Source organism: Bombina bombina, chromosome 3 (assembly GCF_027579735.1).
Source record: "Bombina bombina isolate aBomBom1 chromosome 3, aBomBom1.pri, whole genome shotgun sequence".
Taxonomy (NCBI): domain Eukaryota; kingdom Metazoa; phylum Chordata; class Amphibia; order Anura; family Bombinatoridae; genus Bombina; species Bombina bombina.
In genome coordinates this window covers 1132359583-1132381573 of record NC_069501.1, presented here as the reverse complement: position 1 = coordinate 1132381573, position 21991 = coordinate 1132359583, and the positions used below count along the sequence as shown (strand labels likewise).

Genomic DNA, 21991 nt, shown 5'->3' with positions numbered 1-21991 from the left:
TACCCCGCGGCCTTAGGACCGCTAGGAGGGACCCTAGAACCTTCGTAAAGATTCTTGGTGCCGTGGCCAACCCGAAGGGAAGAGCCACAAACTGGTAGTGCCTGTCTAGAAAGGCAAACCTGAGAAAACAATGATGATCTTTGTGCATCGGGATGTGAAGATAAGCATCCTTTAAGTCTATGGTAGTCATATATTGACCCTCCTGGATCATAGGAAGGATGGTTCGAATAGTCTCCATCTTGAAGGATGGGACTCTGAGAAATTTGTTTAAGATCTTGAGATCTAAGATTGGTCTGAATGTTCCCTCTTTCTTGGAACCACAAACAGATTTGAATAGAAGCCCTGCCCCTGTTCCTCCTTTGGAACTGGGTGGATCACTCCCATAACTAGGAGGTCTCGAACACAATGTAAGAATGCCTCTCTCTTTATCTGGCTTACAGATAAATGTGAGAGATGAAATCTCCCTTTTGGGGGAGAGGATTTGAATTCCAGAAGATAACCCTTGGACACAATTTCCAATGCCCAGGGATCCTGGACATCTCTTGCCCAAACCTGGGCGAAGAGAGAGAGTCTACCCCTACTAGATACGTTTCCGGATCGGGGGCTGCTCCTTCATGCTGTCTTAGAGGCAGCAGCAGGCTTTTTGGCCTGTTTCCCCTTGTTCCAAGCCTGGTTAGGTCTCCAGACCGGATTAGACTGGGCAAAAGTTCCCTCTTGCTTTGTGTTAGAGGAAGTTGAAGCTGCGCCACTCTTGAAGTTTCGAAAGGGCCGAAAACTAGACTGTTTGGTCCTTAATTTGTTGGACCTGTCTTGAGGAAGGGCGTGACCTTTTCCTCCAGTGATATCAGAAATGATCTCCTTCAGTCCAGGCCCGAATAGGGTCTGTCCTTTGAAGGGAATGTTGAGAAGTTTAGACTTTGAAGTCACGTCAGCTGACCAGGATTTAAGCCATAACGCCCTACGCGCCTGAATAGCAAAACCTGAATTTTTAGCCGTTAGCTTGGTTAAATGAACAACGGCGTCAGAAACAAATGAATTGGCTAGCTTAAGGGCCCTAAGCTTGTCAATAATATCTTCCAACGGGGTTTCAACCTGTAGAGCCTCCTCTAGAGACTCAAACCAGAAAGCCGCAGCAGCAGTGACTGGGGCAATGCATGCAAGAGGCTGGAGAATGAAACCTTGTTGAATAAAAAATTTCTTGAGGTAACCCTCTAATTTTTTGTCCATTGGATCTAGAAAAGCACAACTGTCCTCGACAGGGATAGTGGTACGCTTAGCTAGAGTAGAAACTGCTCCCTCCACCTTAGGGACCGTCTGCCACAAGTCCCGTGTAGCGGCGTCTAAAGGAAACATCTTTTTAAAAACAGGAGGGGGAGAGAACAGTACACCTGGTCTATCCCATTCCTTAGTAATAATTTCAGAAAACCTCTTAGGGATTGGAAAAACATCAGTGTAAGTAGGTACTGCATAGTATTTATCCAATCTACATAATTTCTCTGGGACTACAATAGCGTCACAGTCGTCCAGAGTTGCTAAAACCTCCCTGAGCAATATGCGGAGGTGCTCAAGCTTAAATTTAAATGTAGACATATCAGAATCAGTTTGAAGTATCTTCCCTGAATAAGAAAAATCACCCACAGATTGAAGCTCCCCTGCTTCAGCTTCAGTACATTGTGAGGGTGTAGCAGACATAGCCACTAAAGCGTCAGAGAGCTCTGTATTTATTCTAGTCCCAGAGCTGTCTCGCTTTCCTTGCAATCCTGGCAGTTTAGATAATACCTCTGTAAGGGTATGATTCATAACTGCCGCCATGTCTTGCAAGGTATACGCAATGGGCGCGCTAGATGTACTTGACGTCCCCTGAGCGGGAGTTATAGGTTCTGACACGTGGGGAGAGTTAGACGGCATAACTTCCTCCTTGTCAATTTCTTCTGGTGATACATTTTTTTAAAGCCAGAATATGGTCTTTGTAATCTATAGTAAAATCAGTGCATTTGGTACACATTCTAAGAGGGGGTTCCACAATGGCTTCTAAACATAATGAACAATGAGTTTCCTCTATGTCAGACATGTTTAAACAGACTAGTAATGAGACCATCAAGCTTGGAAAACACTTTAATAACTGTGAACAAGCAAAAAATAAAAACGGTACAGTGCCTTTAAGAGAAAAAAACAATCACAGAAACTGCAAAACAGTGAAAAAAGCAGTAATTTTTACGAAATTTTTACAGTGTGTATAATAGACTAAAATAGCATTGCACCCACTTGCAAATGGATGATTAACCCCTTAGTTTCAAAACCGGATCAAAAAAACGATATAACCGTTTTTAAACAGTCACAACCAACTGCCACAGCTCTACTGTGGCTCCTACCTGCCCATACGACGACTTTGGAAGGCACAAAAACCCTTTAGAGAGGTCCTATATGTTCAGGGAACTCCTTCAGGGAAGCTGGAAGTCTCAAGCTGCAAAACTAGTGCGCAATTAAGGCGCGAAAATAGGCCCCTCCCAACATGTACTCACAGTGAGAGGGCCTTAAAAAACTATCCCTAGGCAAAATCTAGTCAGCCATGTGGAAAAACTGGGCCCCAGAATAAAGTTTTATCACCATTTGTAAAAAAAAGTTTATATACATCAATCAAACGTTATATCTATTCAGTAATGAGAGTAAATAACAAAAATATTACCCTTTACAGCAAGCATGATACCAGTCGTTATTAAATCACTGTAATCAGGCTTACCTTAAATAAATCAGGCACTGTCAGCATTTTCTAGCTTATCATCTCTAGAAAAATGTAAAGCTGCACATACCGTACAGCAGGTAATCCTGCACGCTATTCCCCCAGCTGAAGTTACCCATCTCTTCAGTTATGTGTGAGAACAGCAGTGTATCTTAGTTACAAACCGCTAAGATCATCAAAAACCTCAGGCAGACTCTTCTTCAACTTTCTGCCTGAGGCTAAAATAGTACAACTCCGGTACCAATAATTAAAAGTGGGTTATTTAGGATTAACCTTTATCTATATAATTGTGGGAAGTGACAAAAAAGTGAAAAAAATTCTTAATTTAGAAAAAACTAGAGAAAAAAAATTAAAAATGTAGAGAAAGATTATAAAATAACAGATCTAATTAGATGTATGGACAAAAATATTATATTTAATAACCTGTATAAAATGTGGGATACAATACGTTGGAGAATCAGGTAGGACAGTTAGAGAAAGACTTATACAGCATATATCTTCCATTGAAAACTCATTAGAAGAAAGGAATTTAGACCTTCCAGTAGCGAAGCATTTCAGACTATGCTGCAACAGTAACCTTACATACTTTAAGTTCACAGTTATAGATAAGATAAGGAGGAACATAAGGGGTGGAAATACTAATACTCAATTACTACAGAGAGAAGCTAAATGGATCTTTCTTTCCTAAGATATGGTGATTCCATGACATCATCAATTACTAGTGGGAATATCTCTCCTGTCCAGCAGGAGGCGGCAAAGAGCACCACAGCAAAGCTGTTAAATATCACTCCCCTTCCCATAATCCCCATTCTCTTTGCCTCTGTCAATGGAGGTGAAGTTTGGTGTCTGAAGAAATTAAATCCTTTATGGGGATAGTTTTCCCTGCAAGCAAGGATTTGGGTATAGCTGTAGTCCATGTCAATCTCTGCCGCAGAGTAGTGGTGGCTTTTAAACAGTTAGGAAGTTGTAAGGTGGTGCTTACTTTGTTTCCTAACATATTGCTACCCTTAGTATAGAAAGTCAGAGTTGGTTACTCTGTTCTTTCTTTTTTCCACAGGTCTCTGTAAGGCGTTTTTTTTTTTCACGCCTTGTGAGCGGTCTTCCTGCCGGACAGCTAGACTGCAGGTTAGCGCTTCTTTGTCTTCTAGGTATAGGAGACTTTGCACTTTAGAAGATTTATTATTTATATTCTGCAGTTTTTTCTTTATGTGATTTAGTAATCCTTTAAGTAGGATTCGATAGGCAGTATGCAGGCACTATGTGATTTTGGGATTGCCCGATTAGACCGGGTGCTGCTAGATTTTTATTTTTGGAAAAACAGAATTTATGTTTACCTGATAAATTACTTTCTCCAACGGTGTGTCCGGTCCACGGCGTCATCCTTACTTGTGGGATATTCTCTTCCCCAACAGGAAATGGCAAAGAGCCCAGCAAAGCTGGTCACATGATCCCTCCTAGGCTCCGCCTACCCCAGTCATTCGACCGACGTTAAGGAGGAATATTTGCATAGGAGAAACCATATGGTACCGTGGTGACTGTAGTTAAAGAAAATAAATTATCAGACCTGATTAAAAAAACCAGGGCGGGCCGTGGACCGGACACACCGTTGGAGAAAGTAATTTATCAGGTAAACATAAATTCTGTTTTCTCCAACATAGGTGTGTCCGGTCCACGGCGTCATCCTTACTTGTGGGAACCAATACCAAAGCTTTAGGACACGGATGAAGGGAGGGAGCAAATCAGGTCACCTAAATGGAAGGCACCACGGTTTGCAAAACCTTTCTCCCAAAAATAGCCTCAGAAGAAGCAAAAGTATCAAACTTGTAAAATTTGGTAAAAGTGTGCAGTGAAGACCAAGTCGCTGCCCTACATATCTGATCAACAGAAGCCTCGTTCTTGAAGGCCCATGTGGAAGCCACAGCCCTAGTGGAATGAGCTGTGATTCTTTCGGGAGGCTGCCGTCCGGCAGTCTCGTAAGCCAATCTGATGATGCTTTTAATCCAAAAAGAGAGAGAGGTAGAAGTTGCTTTTTGACCTCTCCTTTTACCGGAATAAACAACAAACAAGGAAGATGTTTGTCTAAAATCCTTTGTAGCTTCTAAATAGAATTTTAGAGCGCGAACAACATCCAAATTGTGCAACAAACGTTCCTTCTTTGAAACTGGTTTCGGACACAGAGAAGGTACGATAATCTCCTGGTTAATGTTTTTGTTAGAAACAACTTTTGGAAGAAAACCAGGTTTAGTACGTAAAACCACCTTATCTGCATGGAACACCAGATAAGGAGGAGAACACTGCAGAGCAGATAATTCTGAAACTCTTCTAGCAGAAGAAATTGCAACTAAAAACAAAACTTTCCAAGATAATAACTTAATATCAACGGAATGTAAGGGTTCAAACGGAACCCCCTGAAGAACTGAAAGAACTAAATTGAGACTCCAAGGAGGAGTCAAAGGTTTGTAAACAGGCTTAATTCTAACCAGAGCCTGAACAAAGGCTTGAACATCTGGCACAGCTGCCAGCTTTTTGTGAAGTAACACAGACAAGGCAGAAATCTGTCCCTTCAGGGAACTTGCAGATAATCCTTTTTCCAATCCTTCTTGAAGGAAGGATAGAATCTTAGGAATCTTAACCTTGTCCCAAGGGAATCCTTTAGATTCACACCAACAGATATATTTTTTCCAAATTTTGTGGTAAATCTTTCTAGTTACAGGCTTTCTGGCCTGAACAAGAGTATCGATAACAGAATCTGAGAACCCTCGCTTCGATAAGATCAAGCGTTCAATCTCCAAGCAGTCAGCTGGAGTGAAACCAGGTTCGGATGTTCGAACGGACCCTGAACAAGAAGGTCTCGTCTCAAAGGTAGCTTCCAAGGTGGAGCCGATGACATATTCACCAGATCTGCATACCAAGTCCTGCGTGGCCACGCAGGAGCTATCAAGATCACCGACGCCCTCTCCTGATTGATCCTGGCTACCAGCCTGGGGATGAGAGGAAACGGCGGGAACACATAAGCTAGTTTGAAGGTCCAAGGTGCTACTAGTGCATCCACTAGAGCCGCCTTGGGATCCCTGGATCTGGACCCGTAGCAAGGAACTTTGAAGTTCTGACGAGAGGCCATCAGATCCATGTCTGGAATGCCCCACAGCTGAGTGACTTGGGCAAAGATTTCCGGATGGAGTTCCCACTCCCCCGGATGCAATGTCTGACGACTCAGAAAATCCGCTTCCCAATTTTCCACTCCTGGGATGTGGATAGCGGACAGGTGGCAGGAGTGAGACTCCGCCCATAGAATGATTTTGGTCACTTCTTCCATCGCTAGGGAACTCCTTGTTCCCCCCTGATGGTTGATGTACGCAACAGTTGTCATGTTGTCTGATTGAAACCGTATGAACTTGGCCCTCGCTAGCTGAGGCCAAGCCTTGAGAGCATTGAATATCGCTCTCAGTTCCAGAATATTTATCGGTAGAAGAGATTCTTCCCGAGACCAAAGACCCTGAGCTTTCAGGGATCCCCAGACCGCGCCCCAGCCCATCAGACTGGCGTCGGTCGTGACAATGACCCACTCTGGTCTGCGGAATGTCATCCCTTGTGACAGGTTGTCCAGGGACAGCCACCAACGGAGTGAGTCTCTGGTCCTCTGATTTACTTGTATCTTCGGAGACAAGTCTGTATAATCCCCATTCCACTGACTGAGCATGCACAGTTGTAATGGTCTTAGATGAATGCGCGCAAAAGGAACTATGTCCATTGCCGCTACCATCAACCCGATCACTTCCATGCACTGAGCTATGGAAGGAAGAGGAACGGAATGAAGTATCCGACAAGAGTCTAGAAGCTTTGTTTTTCTGGCCTCTGTCAGAAATATCCTCATTTCTAAGGAGTCTATTATTGTTCCCAAGAAGGGAACCCTTGTTGACGGAGATAGAGAACTCTTTTCCACGTTCACTTTCCATCCGTGAGATCTGAGAAAGGCCAGGACTATGTCCGTGTGAGCCTTTGCTTGAGGAAGGGACGACGCTTGAATCAGAATGTCGTCCAAATAAGGTACTACAGCAATGCCCCTTGGTCTTAGCACAGCTAGAAGGGACCCTAGTACCTTTGTGAAAATCCTTGGAGCAGTGGCTAATCCGAAAGGAAGCGCCACGAACTGGTAATGCTTGTCCAGGAATGCGAACCTTAGGAACCGATGATGTTCCTTGTGGATAGGAATATGTAGATACGCATCCTTTAAATCCACCGTGGTCATGAATTGACCTTCCTGGATGGAAGGAAGAATAGTTCGAATGGTTTCCATCTTGAACGATGGAACCTTGAGAAACTTGTTTAAGATCTTGAGATCTAAGATTGGTCTGAACGTTCCCTCTTTTTTGGGAACTATGAACAGATTGGAGTAGAACCCCATCCCTTGTTCTCTTAATGGAACAGGATGAATCACTCCCATTTTTAACAGGTCTTCTACACAATGTAAGAATGCCTGTCTTTTTATGTGGTCTGAAGACAACTGAGACCTGTGGAACCTCCCCCTTGGGGGAAGCCCCTTGAATTCCAGAAGATAACCTTGGGAGACTATTTCTAGCGCCCAAGGATCCAGAACATCTCTTGCCCAAGCCTGAGCGAAGAGAGAGAGTCTGCCCCCCACCAGATCCGGTCCCGGATCGGGGGCCAACATTTCATGCTGTCTTGGTAGCAGTGGCAGGTTTCTTGGCCTGCTTTCCCTTGTTCCAGCCTTGTATTGGTCTCCAAGCTGGCTTGGCTTGAGAAGTATTACCCTCTTGCTTAGAGGACGTAGCACTTTGGGCTGGTCCGTTTCTACGAAAGGGACGAAAATTAGGTTTATTTTTTGCCTTGAAGGGCCGATCCTGAGGAAGGGCGTGGCCCTTACCCCCAGTGATATCAGAGATAATCTCTTTCAAGTCAGGGCCAAACAGCGTTTTCCCCTTGAAAGGAATGTTAAGTAGCTTGTTCTTGGAAGACGCATCAGCCGACCAAGATTTCAACCAAAGCGCTCTGCGCGCCACAATAGCAAACCCAGAATTCTTAGCCGCTAACCTAGCCAATTGCAAAGTGGCGTCTAGGGTAAAAGAATTAGCCAATTTGAGAGCATTGATTCTGTCCATAATCTCCTCATAAGGAGGAGAATCACTATCGACCGCCTTTATCAGCTCATCGAACCAGAAACATGCGGCTGTAGCGACAGGGACAACGCATGAAATTGGTTGTAGAAGGTAACCCTGCTGAACAAACATCTTTTTAAGCAAACCTTCTAATTTTTTATCCATAGGATCTTTGAAAGCACAACTATCCTCTATGGGTATAGTGGTGCGTTTGTTTAAAGTGGAAACCGCTCCCTCGACCTTGGGGACTGTCTGCCATAAGTCCTTTCTGGGGTCGACCATAGGAAACAATTTTTTAAATATGGGGGGAGGGACGAAAGGAATACCGGGCCTTTCCCATTCTTTATTAACAATGTCCGCCACCCGCTTGGGTATAGGAAAAGCTTCTGGGAGCCCCGGCACCTCTAGGAACTTGTCCATTTTACATAGTTTCTCTGGGATGACCAACTTGTCACAATCATCCAGAGTGGATAATACCTCCTTAAGCAGAATGCAGAGATGTTCCAACTTAAATTTAAATGTAATCACATCAGGTTCAGCATGTTGAGAAATGTTCCCTGAATCAGTAATTTCTCCCTCAGACAAAACCTCCCTGGCCCCATCAGACTGGGTTAGGGGCCCTTCAGAAACATTATTATCAGCGTCGTCATGCTCTTCAGTATCTAAAACAGAGCAGTCGCGCTTACGCTGATAAGTGTTCATTTTGGCTAAAATGTTTTTGACAGAATTATCCATTACAGCCGTTAATTGTTGCATAGTAAGGAGTATTGGCGCGCTAGATGTACTAGGGGCCTCCTGAGTGGGCAAGACTCGTGTAGACGAAGGAGGGAATGATGCAGTACCATGCTTACTCCCCTCACTTGAGGAATCATCTTGGGCATCATTGTCATTGTCACATAAATCACATTTATTTAAATGAATAGGAATTCTGGCTTCCCCACATTCAGAACAGAGTCTATCTGGTAGTTCAGACATGTTAAACAGGCATAAACTTGATAACAAAGTACAAAAAACGTTTTAAAATAAAACCGTTACTGTCACTTTAAATTTTAAACTGAACACACTTTATTACTGCAATTGCGAAAAAACATGAAGGAATTGTTCAAAATTCACCAAATTTTCACCACAGTGTCTTAAAGCCTTAAAAGTATTGCACACCAAATTTGGAAGCTTTAACCCTTAAAATAACGGAACCGGAGCCGTTTTGAACTTTAACCCCTTTACAGTCCCTGGTATCTGCTTTGCTGAGACCCAACCAAGCCCAAAGGGGAATACGATACCAAATGACGCCTTCAGAAAGTCTTTTCTAAGTATCAGAGCTCCTCTCACATGCGACTGCATGCCATGCCTCTCAAAAACAAGTGCGCAACACCGGCGCGAAAATGAGGCTCTGCCTATGCTTTGGGAAAGCCCCTAAAGAATAAGGTGTCTAAAACAGTGCCTGCCGATATTATTATATCAAAATACCCAAATAAAATGATTCCTCAAGGCTAAATATGTGTTAATAATGAATCGATTTAGCCCAGAAAAAGTCTACAGTCTTAATAAGCCCTTGTGAAGCCCTTATTTACGATCGTAATAAACATGGCTTACCGGATCCCATAGGGAAAATGACAGCTTCCAGCATTACATCGTCTTGTTAGAATGTGTCATACCTCAAGCAGCAAGAGACTGCTCACTGTTCCCCCAACTGAAGTTAATTGCTCTCAACAGTCCTGTGTGGAACAGCCATGGATTTTAGTGACGGTTGCTAAAATCATTTTCCTCATACAAACAGAAATCTTCATCTCTTTTCTGTTTCTGAGTAAATAGTACATACCAGCACTATTTCAAAATAACAAACTCTTGATTGAATAATAAAAACTACAGTTAAACACTAAAAAACTCTAAGCCATCTCCGTGGAGATGTTGCCTGTACAACGGCAAAGAGAATGACTGGGGTAGGAGGAGCCTAGGAGGGATCATGTGACCAGCTTTGCTGGGCTCTTTGCCATTTCCTGTTGGGGAAGAGAATATCCCACAAGTAAGGATGACGCCGTGGACCGGACACACCTATGTTGGAGAAATGTTTGTTTTGTTTATGTAGTAACGGTTGTGTTGTTAAGTCTTTTTTGTATTGCGCGCCTTTTTTCTTGTCTGTGCTTTTCCGGATGTGCTGGTCATGTGATCCTTCTTAGAGCTGCAACAACTAATCGATATAATTGATTATGAAAATAGTTGTCAACGATTTTCATTATGTATTAGTTGGTCTGCGATTAGTTGTTTTGCACACAGAACCAGCTGCTTCACTCCGATGAACTACTGCAAATGTTATTGTGTTTTAGCCTTAAGGACATCTACAAACGTTTACTTTTTACTTTTTCAGGACAGTATAAGTTATTTTTTAAAGGGACACTGAACCCAAATTTTTTCATTTGTAATTCAGAAAGAGTATGCAATTTTAAGCAACTTTCTAATTTACTCCTATTATCAATTTTTCTTCGTTCTCTTGCTATCATTATTTGAAAAAGAAGGCATCTAAGCTTTTTTTGGTTTCAGTACTCTGGACAGCACTTTTTTATTGGTGGAAGAATTTATCCACCAATCAGCAAGGACAACCCAGGTTGTTCACCAAAAATGGGCCGGCATCTAAACTTACATTCTTGCATTTCAAATAAAGATACCAAGAGAATGAAGAAAATTTGATAATAGAAGTAAATTAGAAAGTTGCTTAAAATTTCATGCTCAATCTGAATCACGAAAGAAAATTTTTGGGTACAGTGTCCCTTTAAGTTTACAACTACTCCTGGCTTATGTGCAACCCAGAAATAATTGGAGCCATCATTTGGATTGTTTATATTAAATCAGATGATTTGGTACAATGCTTTGCATGAAATAGTGCACAGCTTGTTATTCATACCTAGCCCTAGATTGATGGGAGTTATTTGAATTGATGTGCACTATTATCTGTTTGCACAATTATTAGCGAATTGCTTGCTATTGCTGATTATATGTACTGTATAGATAAATGTGTACTTCTTTGTCCTGTTATTGATATATAGATAGTCCTTAGCGCTTGGAACTTTTTTTTTTTTTAATAAATTGTGATTTGTACAAGATTTAACCTCTAAGTATAAATCTGCTATTTTAAGAGCGGACTAGATATTTTTTCCCTAACCTTATAGCTGGTTATTTACTATTGCATATAGAATTTTAAGATATTTTTATGTTAGAATTAAGTCCAGGCTTACTTTATTGAGAGGCCCCTTGCCAAGGAGGAATACACTTTGCATTGGTGGAGCTAACAAAGATAAATATCCCACCTTGGCTAAACCCTAGTTATGCATCTTGGGCACCTCAACACCAATCTGAGCGCCTCTTCTCTGCTGCAGGCAAAATAGCTTACAAAAAGAGTGCCAGCTCAGCCAGGAGCATGCAGATTGTTTGTTTTGCTTAATTATAAAACTGTGTTCTGCTGCTTAAAAATTGGACAAACAGTTGTGTTAATGTAAAGTTTAGTCTGAAGTTTTATATTTGTACCACTCAGTATCTGGATTTTATTTTAAATACAGAAAAAAATAGTTTTTTGTTTTTTAAATCCGATTAGTCGATTAATTCTCTCTGGGAATGATTGTTCCAGTTCCACTAAGGGAACAGGGTCTAGGATTCTATTCAAATCTGTTTGTGGTTCCCAAGAAAGAGGGAACTTGTTGTCCCATTTAGTTTCTTAGGGTGCCGTCCTTCAAAATGGAAACCATTCGGTCCATTCTTCCTTTGGCCCAGGAAGTTCAGTTCATGACGACCATAGACCTGAAGGTCGCATATCTTCATGTCCCTATTCACAGGGATTATCACAAATTTCTGAGATTCGCTTTTCTAGACAAACATTTTCAGTTTGTGGCTCTTCCGTTTGGGCTTGCTACAGGCTCACAGAATTTTTTCCAAGGTTCTGGGGGCTCTCATGGCAGTGATCAGGTTTCGGGGGAATTGCAGTGGTGCCTTAATTGGACGACATTTTGGTTAAGGCTCCATCTTTTCAACAAGCAAGCTCCCATACAGAGATCTTGTTGTCTTTTCTACGTTCCCACAGATGGAAAGTGAATCTGGGAAAGTGTTCCTTTGTTCCAGCTACAAGGGTGGTGTTCTTAGGGACTATAATAGATTCCCTATGAAGATTTTTCTGACAGAGGTCAGGAAATCCAAAATTCTCTCTGCTTGCCTCTCTCTTCAGTCTACTGTTCGGCCATCTGTAGCCCAATGTATGGAAGTAATTGGGTTGATGGTCGCTTCCATGGACATCATTCCCTTTGCTCTATTCCATTTGAGAGCTTTGCAATTATGCATGCTCAGGCAATGGAATGGAAACCATTTGGATCTGTCCCAGAGGATAGATCTACACGTGTTAATAAGAGACTCCGTGGTGGTTTTCTCAGGAACATCTGTCTCAGGGTACATGCTTCCGGAGACCTTCTTGGGTGATCGTGACCACGGATGCCAGCCTGCTAAGCTGGGGAGCAGTCAAGGATTTGTTAAAGGCGCAGGGATTATGGACTCGGGAGGAGTCTGCTCTTCCCATAAACATCTTGGAGTTGAGAGCGATTTACAATTCTCTGATAACTTGCCCTCAAGCTGGCTTTAGCCCGATTTATCAGATTTCAGTTGGACAATATCACCTCTGTGGCTTACATCAACCACCAGGGAGGAACTCAGGCTTCCTTAGCCATGAGGGAGGTGGCTCGGATTACTTAGTGGGCAGATGTTCACAATTGTTGTCTATCTGCAATCCACATTCCAGGAGTGGACAATTGGAAAGCGGACTTTCTGAGCAGACATTTCATCCCGGGTAATGGGCTCTCCATCCGGAGGTGTTCTCCAGGTTAACCCCTCAAATGGGATCTGATGGCATCTCGGCATAACGCCAAGCTTCCAAGGTACAGTTCAAGGTCAAGAGATCCGCAGGCAGCTGTGATTGATCCTCTGGCGGTGCCTTGGGGGTTCGGTCTAGTTTATCTGCTTCCTCCGTTTGCTCTCCTTCCACGAGTCATTGCTCGTATCAAACAGGAGAGTGTGCCGGTAATTCTAATAGCTCCTGCATGGCCACGCAGGATCTGGTATGTAGACCTAGTGAACATGTCATCTCTGCCTCTGAGGAAGGATCTTCTAACTTGCCTTCTGTTTAGGTCCACCTGTCTTTTTCCCTCACTAGTCATCTGTGTCCTTTAGCTTGGGTATTGGTTCCCACTAGTAATTGATGACGTCGTGGACTCACCATATCTTAGGAAAAAAAACAAAATCTATGCTTACCTGATAAATTTATTTCCGTATATGGCGAGTCCACGACCCCACCCTTATATTTAAGAGAGTTTCTTTATATTAAACCTCAGGCACACCTCTACACCTTTGTGTTATTCCTTTTTCCATTTCCCTTCGGTCAAATGACTGGGGATTATGGTAAGTGGAGTGATATTTAACAGCTTTGCTGTGGTACTCTTTGCCGCCTCCTGCTAGACAGGAGAGATATTCCCAGTAGTAATTGATGACGTCGTGGACTCACCATATCCGGAAAGAAAAATTTATCAGGTAAGCATAAATTTTGTTTTTCCCTTCAAACTCTAAAACCAAATGGACTAAATTTAGACTATTCTTTGAATTTTTTTTTAAATTAAGAATTTTTTGTCACTTCCCACAATTATATAAAAATAATTAATCATTTTTAACTTTAAAAGGTTAATCCTAAATAACAAGCTTTTAATTATTGTTTGGAGTGATATATATATTTTTTTAATATATTTTAGATACGTAAATTGTCTTCCTTTTTAGTATACACAAAAGTTTTTAATACAAATAATTTCTATTTCCTCATTCATATTGCATTTGAAACCCATTCATTTTAACTCATCGATCTTAGTAGAATATAATTTCCCATACATTTTCATGTCCCTATTTCCCCTTTTTTCTCTCTCTTTTTATCCAATATGTATCAACATACACTATATCCAAATGTTTCCCTTTATTGAATGAAATCCACCGATTGAAACTAGTTTCAAGTGTCAGAACAGTTTTGTATAAAAATTGACAGTATAATGACGAAGTCCGTAATTAAGTTGGCATTTATCTCACTATAGAATATCTTATTAAATTGTTTTGGTACATTTGAGCTGATGAAATTATATGTACAAAAAATTCCCAAAAGAGAAATATAATCAACTATGAGAAAAAGCCCCTGCTGTCTTTGTTTTGGACATACAAGGGAAATCATACACTACGGAGTATCCTCACTGAGCAAGAATTTTACAATTCTTGCTCAGTGAAAAATAATCAGTTCTAACTAATATTAATAAATATACAGTCCACACAGTTTCTACTAATTGGTTCACTGATAGCATCGGAACACATAATTCTCACGCAGTGTTGAACTGGGATATGTCTCTTTGCATTGGATTATAAAGTTTCCTTATTCTAATGAGCATCATTTTCTATCAGGTTGCTTGCTATCAAATTATATCTGTATTAATTTGTATCAACTAAACCCACATATTTTATAGGAAACTAGCGTTTGCTATCAGGTTTTATATATACTGTTTGTGATCAGTTTTTACATTTGTATCAATTAAATTTATATATATTATAGGAAGCTATTCATAATCTGTGAACAATTTTTATTTTTATATCTACATTTATATCGATTGATATTGATTTTTGGGAGGGGCCACATCAAGATTTATTTATTTGTTTAATGTATCTGCCTCTTTTTCTTGTTTTTATCTATGCGTTTAAGAAAATAAATGTTCAAAAAATAAATAGGTTTTTAGTTGGATTTCATTCATATATATATATATTTTAACATACAATCCCCAATTCTAGAATTAATATATATTTATAGATTTTATTACCATGAGAGGTCTTAGAATAGCTTTTGCGAGCTCCCTTATCCTTTTTTGTGTAATTTTGTCCTCTTTTTCTATATGTGGAAGGTCATATACTTAAATAAGAGTAGCTTTGTTCCTCCTTTTGGCGCAGTTTTTATATATATCCACTGTATCTATGTTTTACAATGTTGCAAAAAAATGAATATGCAGAATATACAACTATAATAATGGAACAGATTTTGCAGATATGATAAACCATTTACCTGTAATTGCATGTCTGATGCTGCACAAACTTTTTTGGACTCACACAACCTTGATACCATATGTTTTGATAATGGCTGAAATAAGAAGAAAAAAAACCATTTTATTTATATAGCTTTACATGCCTCATGAAATGTTTAATTATGAATATTAAAAACAAATTTGCAATACACTTTCATTATTTTTTTGGCATGCTTTCCTGCTTACTGTACTTGAAAATAGTAGTATTTTACCCCCCCCCCCCCTTCAGAGACACTGGAGTACATTTTGTCAAATGCAGAACCCTGCTAAATGGTAGCCAGTGATTGGTTGATATGTGTAGCGGCTTCTCTATAACGATAATTAACAAAAACAAAGGAAGTAAAATTAACAACATTCTAGAGGTTTTACAAACTGTGTGTCCCAGACCAAACAAAGTGACAGCTTTCATACACTTATTTTCTATGCAGATCTTTTGCAATACAGTGAATAAGTTGTGATGCATGGATAACAAATTGACTGGAATGTTGATTTAATTCTAAATTATGGGCTTTCCAATTTGCAAGAACAAACATAGCTACAGTATATTCCACACATTCTCCCCTCAATGCCCAGTGCTATATAGACTCTAAAACTTTACACCTATTTGTTCAGTATTTATGGCACTACTAATTTGGAAAAAAACATAATTTATGTAAGAACTTACCTGATAAATTCATTTCTTTCATATTAGCAAGAGTCCATGAGCTAGTGACATATGGGATATACATTCCTACCAGGAGGGGCAAAGTTTCCCAAACCTCAAAATGCCTATAAATACACCCCTCACCACACCCACAAATCAGTTTAACGAATAGCCAAGAAGTGGGGTGATAAGACAAAAGTGCGAAAGCATAAAAAATAAGGAATTGGAATAATTGTGCTTTATACAAAAAAAACAGAATTTATGTTTACCTGATAAATTACTTTCTCCAACGGTGTGTCCGGTCCACGGCGTCATCCTTACTTGTGGGATATTCTCTTCCCCAACAGGAAATGGCAAAGAGCCCAGCAAAGCTGGTCACATGATCCCTCCTAGGCTCCGCCTACCCCAGTCATTCGACCGACGTTAAGGAGGAATATTTGCATAGGAGAAACCATATGATACCGTGGTGACTGTAGTTAAAGAAAATAAATTATCAGACCTGATTAAAAAACCAGGGCGGGCCGTGGACCGGACACACCGTTGGAGAAAGTAATTTATCAGGTAAACATAAATTCTGTTTTCTCCAACATAGGTGTGTCCGGTCCACGGCGTCATCCTTACTTGTGGGAACCAATACCAAAGCTTTAGGACACGGATGAAGGGAGGGAGCAAATCAGGTCACCTAAATGGAAGGCACCACGGCTTGCAAAACCTTTCTCCCAAAAATAGCCTCAGAAGAAGCAAAAGTATCAAACTTGTAAAATTTGGTAAAAGTGTGCAGTGAAGACCAAGTCGCTGCCCTACATATTTGATCAACAGAAGCCTCGTTCTTGAAGGCCCATGTGGAAGCCACAGCCCTAGTGGAATGAGCTGTGATTCTTTCAGGAGGCTGCCGTCCGGCAGTCTCGTAAGCCAATCTGATGATGCTTTTAATCCAAAAAGAGAGAGAGGTAGAAGTTGCTTTTTGACCTCTCCTTTTACCAGAATAAACAACAAACAAGGAAGATGTTTGTCTAAAATCCTTTGTAGCATCTAAATAGAATTTTAGAGCGCGAACAACATCCAAATTGTGCAACAAACGTTCCTTCTTCGAAACTGGTTTCGGACACAAAGAAGGCACGACTATCTCCTGGTTAATGTTTTTGTTAGAAACAACTTTTGGAAGAAAACCAGGTTTAGTACGTAAAACCACCTTATCTGCATGGAACACCAGATAAGGAGGAGAACACTGCAGAGCAGATAATTCTGAAACTCTTCTAGCAGAAGAAATTGCAACCAAAAACAAAACTTTCCAAGATAATAACTTAATATCAACGGAATGTAAGGGTTCAAACGGAACCCCCTGAAGAACTGAAAGAACTAAGTTGAGACTCCAAGGAGGAGTCAAAGGTTTGTAAACAGGCTTGATTCTAACCAGAGCCTGAACAAAGGCTTAAACATCTGGCACAGCTGCCAGTTTTTTGTGAAGTAACACAGACAAGGCAGAAATCTGTCCCTTCAAGGAACTTGCAGATAATCCTTTCTCCAATCCTTCTTGAAGAAAGGATAGAATCTTAGGAATCTTTACCTTGTCCCAAGGGAATCCTTTAGATTCACACCAACAGATATATTTTTTCCATATTTTGTGGTAAATTTTTCTAGTTACAGGCTTTCTGGCCTGAACAAGAGTATCAATAACAGAATCTGAGAACCCTCGTTTTGATAAGATCAAGCGTTCAATCTCCAAGCAGTCAGCTGGAGTGAGACCAGATTCGGATGTTCGAACGGACCTTGAACAAGAAGGTCTCGTCTCAAAGGTAGCTTCCATGGTGGAGCCGATGACATAGTCACCAGATCTGCATACCAAGTCCTGCGTGGCCACGCAGGAGCTATCAAGATCACCAACGCCCTCTCCTGATTGATCCTGGCTACCAGCCTGGGGATGAGAGGAAACGGCGGGAATACATAAGCTAGTTTGAAGGTCCAAGGTGCTACTAGTGCATCTACTAGAGTCGCCTTGGGATCCCTGGATCTGGACCCGTAGCAAGGAACCTTGAAGTTCTGACGAGAGGCCATCAGATCCATGTCTGGAATGCCCCACAGTTGAGTAATTTGGGCAAAGATTTCCGGATGGAGTTCCCACTCCCCCGGATGTAATGTCTGACGACTCAGAAAATCCGCTTCCCAATTTTCCACTCCTGGGATGTGGATTGCAGACAGGTGGCAGGAGTGAGTCTCCGCCCATTGAATGATTTTGGTCACTTCTTCCATCGCCAGGGAACTCCTTGTTCCCCCCTGATGGTTGATGTACGCAACAGTCGTCATGTTGTCTGATTGAAACCGTATGAACTTGGCCTTTGCTAGCTGAGGCCAAGCCTTGAGAGCATTGAATATCGCTCTCAGTTCCAGAATATTTATCAGTAGAAGAGATTCTTCCCGAGACCAAAGACCCTGAGCTTTCAGGGATCCCCAGACCGCGCCCCAGCCCATCAGACTGGCGTCGGTCGTGACAATGACCCACTCTGGTCTGCGGAAGGTCATCCCTTGTGACAGGTTGTCCAGGGACAGCCACCAACGGAGTGAGTCTCTGGTCCTCTGATTTACTTGTATCTTCGGAGACAAGTCTGTATAGTCCCCATTCCACTGACTGAGCATGCACAGTTGTAATGGTCTTAGATGAATGCGCGCAAAAGGAACTATGTCCATTGCCGCTACCATCAAACCTATTACTTCCATGCACTGCGCTATGGAAGGAAGAGGAACGGAATGAAGTGTTTGACAAGAGTTTAGAAGTTTTGTTTTTCTGGCCTCTGTCAGAAAAATCCTCATTTCTAAGGAGTCTATTATTGTTCCCAAGAAGGGAACCCTTGTCGACGGAGATAGAGAACTCTTTTCCACGTTCACTTTCCATCCGTGAGATCTGAGAAAGGCCAGGACTATGTCCGTATGAGCCTTTGCTTGAGGAAGGGACGACGCTTGAATCAGAATGTCGTCCAAGTAAGGTACTACTGCAATGCCCCTTGGTCTTAGCACCGCTAGAAGGGACCCTAGTACCTTTGTGAAAATCCTTGGAGCAGTGGCTAATCCGAAAGGAAGCGCCACGAACTGGTAGTGCTTGTCCAGGAATGCGAACCTTAGGAACCGATGATGTTCCTTGTGGATAGGAATATGTAGATACGCATCCTTTAAATCCACCGTGGTCATGAATTGACCTTCCTGGATGGAAGGAAGAATTGTTCGAATGGTTTCCATTTTGAACGATGGAACCTTGAGAAACTTGTTTAAGATCTTGAGAACTAAGATTGGTCTGAACGTTCCCTCTTTTTTGGGAACTATGAACAGATTGGAGTAGAACCCCATCCCTTGTTCTCCTAATGGAACAGGATGAATCACTCCCATTTTTAACAGGTCTTCTACACAATGTAAGAATGCCTGTCTCTTTATGTGGTCTGAAGACAATTGAGACCTGTGGAACCTCCCCCTTGGGGGAAGCCCCTTGAATTCCAGAAGATAACCTTGGGAGACTATTTCTATCGCCCAAGGATCCAGAACATCTCTTGCCCAAGCCTGAGCGAAGAGAGAGAGTCTGCCCCCCACCAGATCCGGTCCCGGATCGGGGGCCAACATTTCATGCTGTCTTGGTAGCAGTGGCAGGTTTCTTGGCCTGCTTTCCCTTGTTCCAGCCTTGCATTGGTCTCCAGGCTGGCTTGGCTTGAGAAGTATTACCCTCTTGCTTAGAGGACGTAGCACTTGGGGCTGGTCCGTTTCTACGAAAGGGACGAAAATTAGGTTTATTTTTGGCCTTGAAAGACCTATCCTGAGGAAGGGCGTGGCCCTTACCCCCAGTGATATCAGAGATAATCTCTTTCAAGTCAGGGCCAAACAGCGTTTTCCCCTTGAAAGGAATGTTAAGGAGTTTGTTCTTGGAAGACGCATCCGCTGACCAAGATTTCAACCAAAGCGCTCTACGCGCCACAATAGCAAACCCAGAATTCTTCGCCGCTAACCTAGCCAATTGCAAAGTGGCGTCTAGGGTGAAAGAATTAGCCAATTTGAGAGCACGGATTCTGTCCATAATCTCCTCATAAGGAGGAGAATCACTATTGATCGCCTTTACTAGCTCATCGAACCAGAAACACGCGGCTGTAGTGACAGGGACAATGCATGAAATTGGTTGTAGAAGGTAACCTTGCTGAACAAACATCTTTTTAAGCAAACCTTCTAATTTTTTATCCATAGGATCTTTGAAAGCACAACTATCTTCTATGGGTATAGTGGTGCGTTTGTTTAAAGTAGAAACCGCTCCCTCGACCTTGGGGACTGTCTGCCATAAGTCCTTTCTGGGGTCGACCATAGGAAACAATTTTTTAAATATGGGGGGAGGGACGAAAGGTATACCGGGCCTTTCCCATTCTTTATTTACAATGTCCGCCACCCGCTTGGGTATAGGAAAAGCTTCTGGGAGCCCCGGGACCTCTAGGAACTTGTCCATTTTACATAGTTTCTCTGGGATGATCAAATTCTCACAATCATCCAGAGTGGATAATACCTCCTTAAGCAGAGCGCGGAGATGTTCCAACTTAAATTTAAATGTAATCACATCGGGTTCAGCTTGTTGAGAAATTTTCCCTGAATCTGAAATTTCTCCCTCAGACAAAACCTCCCTGGCCCCCTCAGACTGGTGTAGGGGCATTTCAGAACCATTATCATCAGCGTCCTCATGCTCTTCAGTATCTAAAACAGAGCAGTCGCGCTTACGCTGATAAGTGGGCATTTTGGCTAAAATGTTTTTGATAGAATTATCCATTACAGCCGTTAATTGTTGCATAGTAAGGAGTATTGGCGCGCTAGATGTACTAGGGGCCTCCTGAGTGGGCAAGACTCGTGTAGACGAAGGAGGGAATGATGCAGTACCATGCTTACTCCCCTCACTTGAGGAATCATCTTGGGCATCATTTTCAATGTCACATAAATCACATTTATTTAAATGAGAAGGAACCTTGGCTTCCCCACATTCAGAACACAGTCTATCTGGTAGTTCAGACATGTTAAACAGGCATAAACTTGATAACAAAGTACAAAAAACGTTTTACAATAAAACCGTTACTGTCACTTTAAATTTTAAACTGAACACACTTTATTACTGCAATTGCGAAAAAGTATGAAGGAATTGTTCAAAATTCACCAAAATTTCACCACAGTGTCTTAAAGCCTTAAAAGTATTGCACACCAAATTTGGAAGCTTTAACCCCTTTACAGTCCCTGGTATCTGCTTTGCTGAGACCCAACCAAGCCCAAAGGGGAATACGATACCAAATGACGCCTTCAGAAAGTCCTTTCTATGTATCAGAGCTCCTCACACATGCGACTGCATGTCATGCTTCTCAAAAACAAGTGCGCAATACCGGCGCGAAAATGAGGCTCTGCCTATGATTAGGGAAAGTCCCTAGAGAATAAGGTGTCTAAAACAGTGCCTGCCGATATTATTTAACAAAAATACCCAGATTAAATGATTCCTCAAGGCTAAATATGTGTAATATATGAATCGATTTAGCCCAGAAAATGTCTACAGTCTTAATAAGCCCTTGTGAAGCCCTTATTTACTGTCTGAATAAAAATGGCTTACCGGATCCCATAGGGAAAATGACAGCTTCCAGCATTACATCGTCTTGTTAGAATGTGTCATACCTCAAGCAGCAAAAGACTGCTCACTGTTCCCCCAACTGAAGTTAATTCCTCTCAACAGTCCTGTGTGGAACAGCCATGGATTTTAGTAACGGTTGCTAAAATCATTTTCCTCATACAAACAGAAATCTTCATCTCTTTTCTGTTTCAGAGTAAATAGTACATACCAGCACTATTTTAAAATAACAAACTCTTGATTGAATAATAAAAACTACAGTTAAACACTAAAAAACTCTAAGCCATCTCCGTGGAGATGTTGCCTGTACAACGGCAAAGAGAATGACTGGGGTAGGCGGAGCCTAGGAGGGATCATGTGACCAGCTTTGCTGGGCTCTTTGCCATTTCCTGTTGGGGAAGAGAATATCCCACAAGTAAGGATGACGCCGTGGACCGGACACACCTATGTTGGAGAAATCATAACCACCAGAAAAAGGGTGGGCCTCATGGACTCTTGCTAATATGAAAGAAATTAATTTATCAGGTAAGTTCTTACATAAATTATGTTTTCTTTCATGTAATTAGCAAGAGTCCATGAGCTAGTGACGTATGGGATAATGAATACCCAAGATGTGGATCTTCCAAGCAAGAGTCACTAGAGAGGGAGGGATAAAATAAAGACAGCCAATTACGCTGAAAATAATCCACACCCAAAATAAAGTTTAAATATTATAATGAAAAAAACTGAAATTATAAGCAG

At 41.6% G+C, this 21991-nt stretch overlaps 1 protein-coding gene across 1 annotated transcript in view; it reads right to left on the bottom strand.

Annotated features, from left to right (window-relative positions):
• The window catches only part of MIPEP (mitochondrial intermediate peptidase), a 506392-nt gene that overhangs the window by 196678 nt on the left and 287723 nt on the right, over nucleotides 1-21991 (bottom strand). Inside the window, exon 15 of the mRNA XM_053708504.1 lies at nucleotides 14969-15043. Within this exon, the coding sequence (XP_053564479.1) occupies nucleotides 14969-15043 (75 nt within the window). The remainder of the gene's footprint in view (nucleotides 1-14968; nucleotides 15044-21991) is intronic.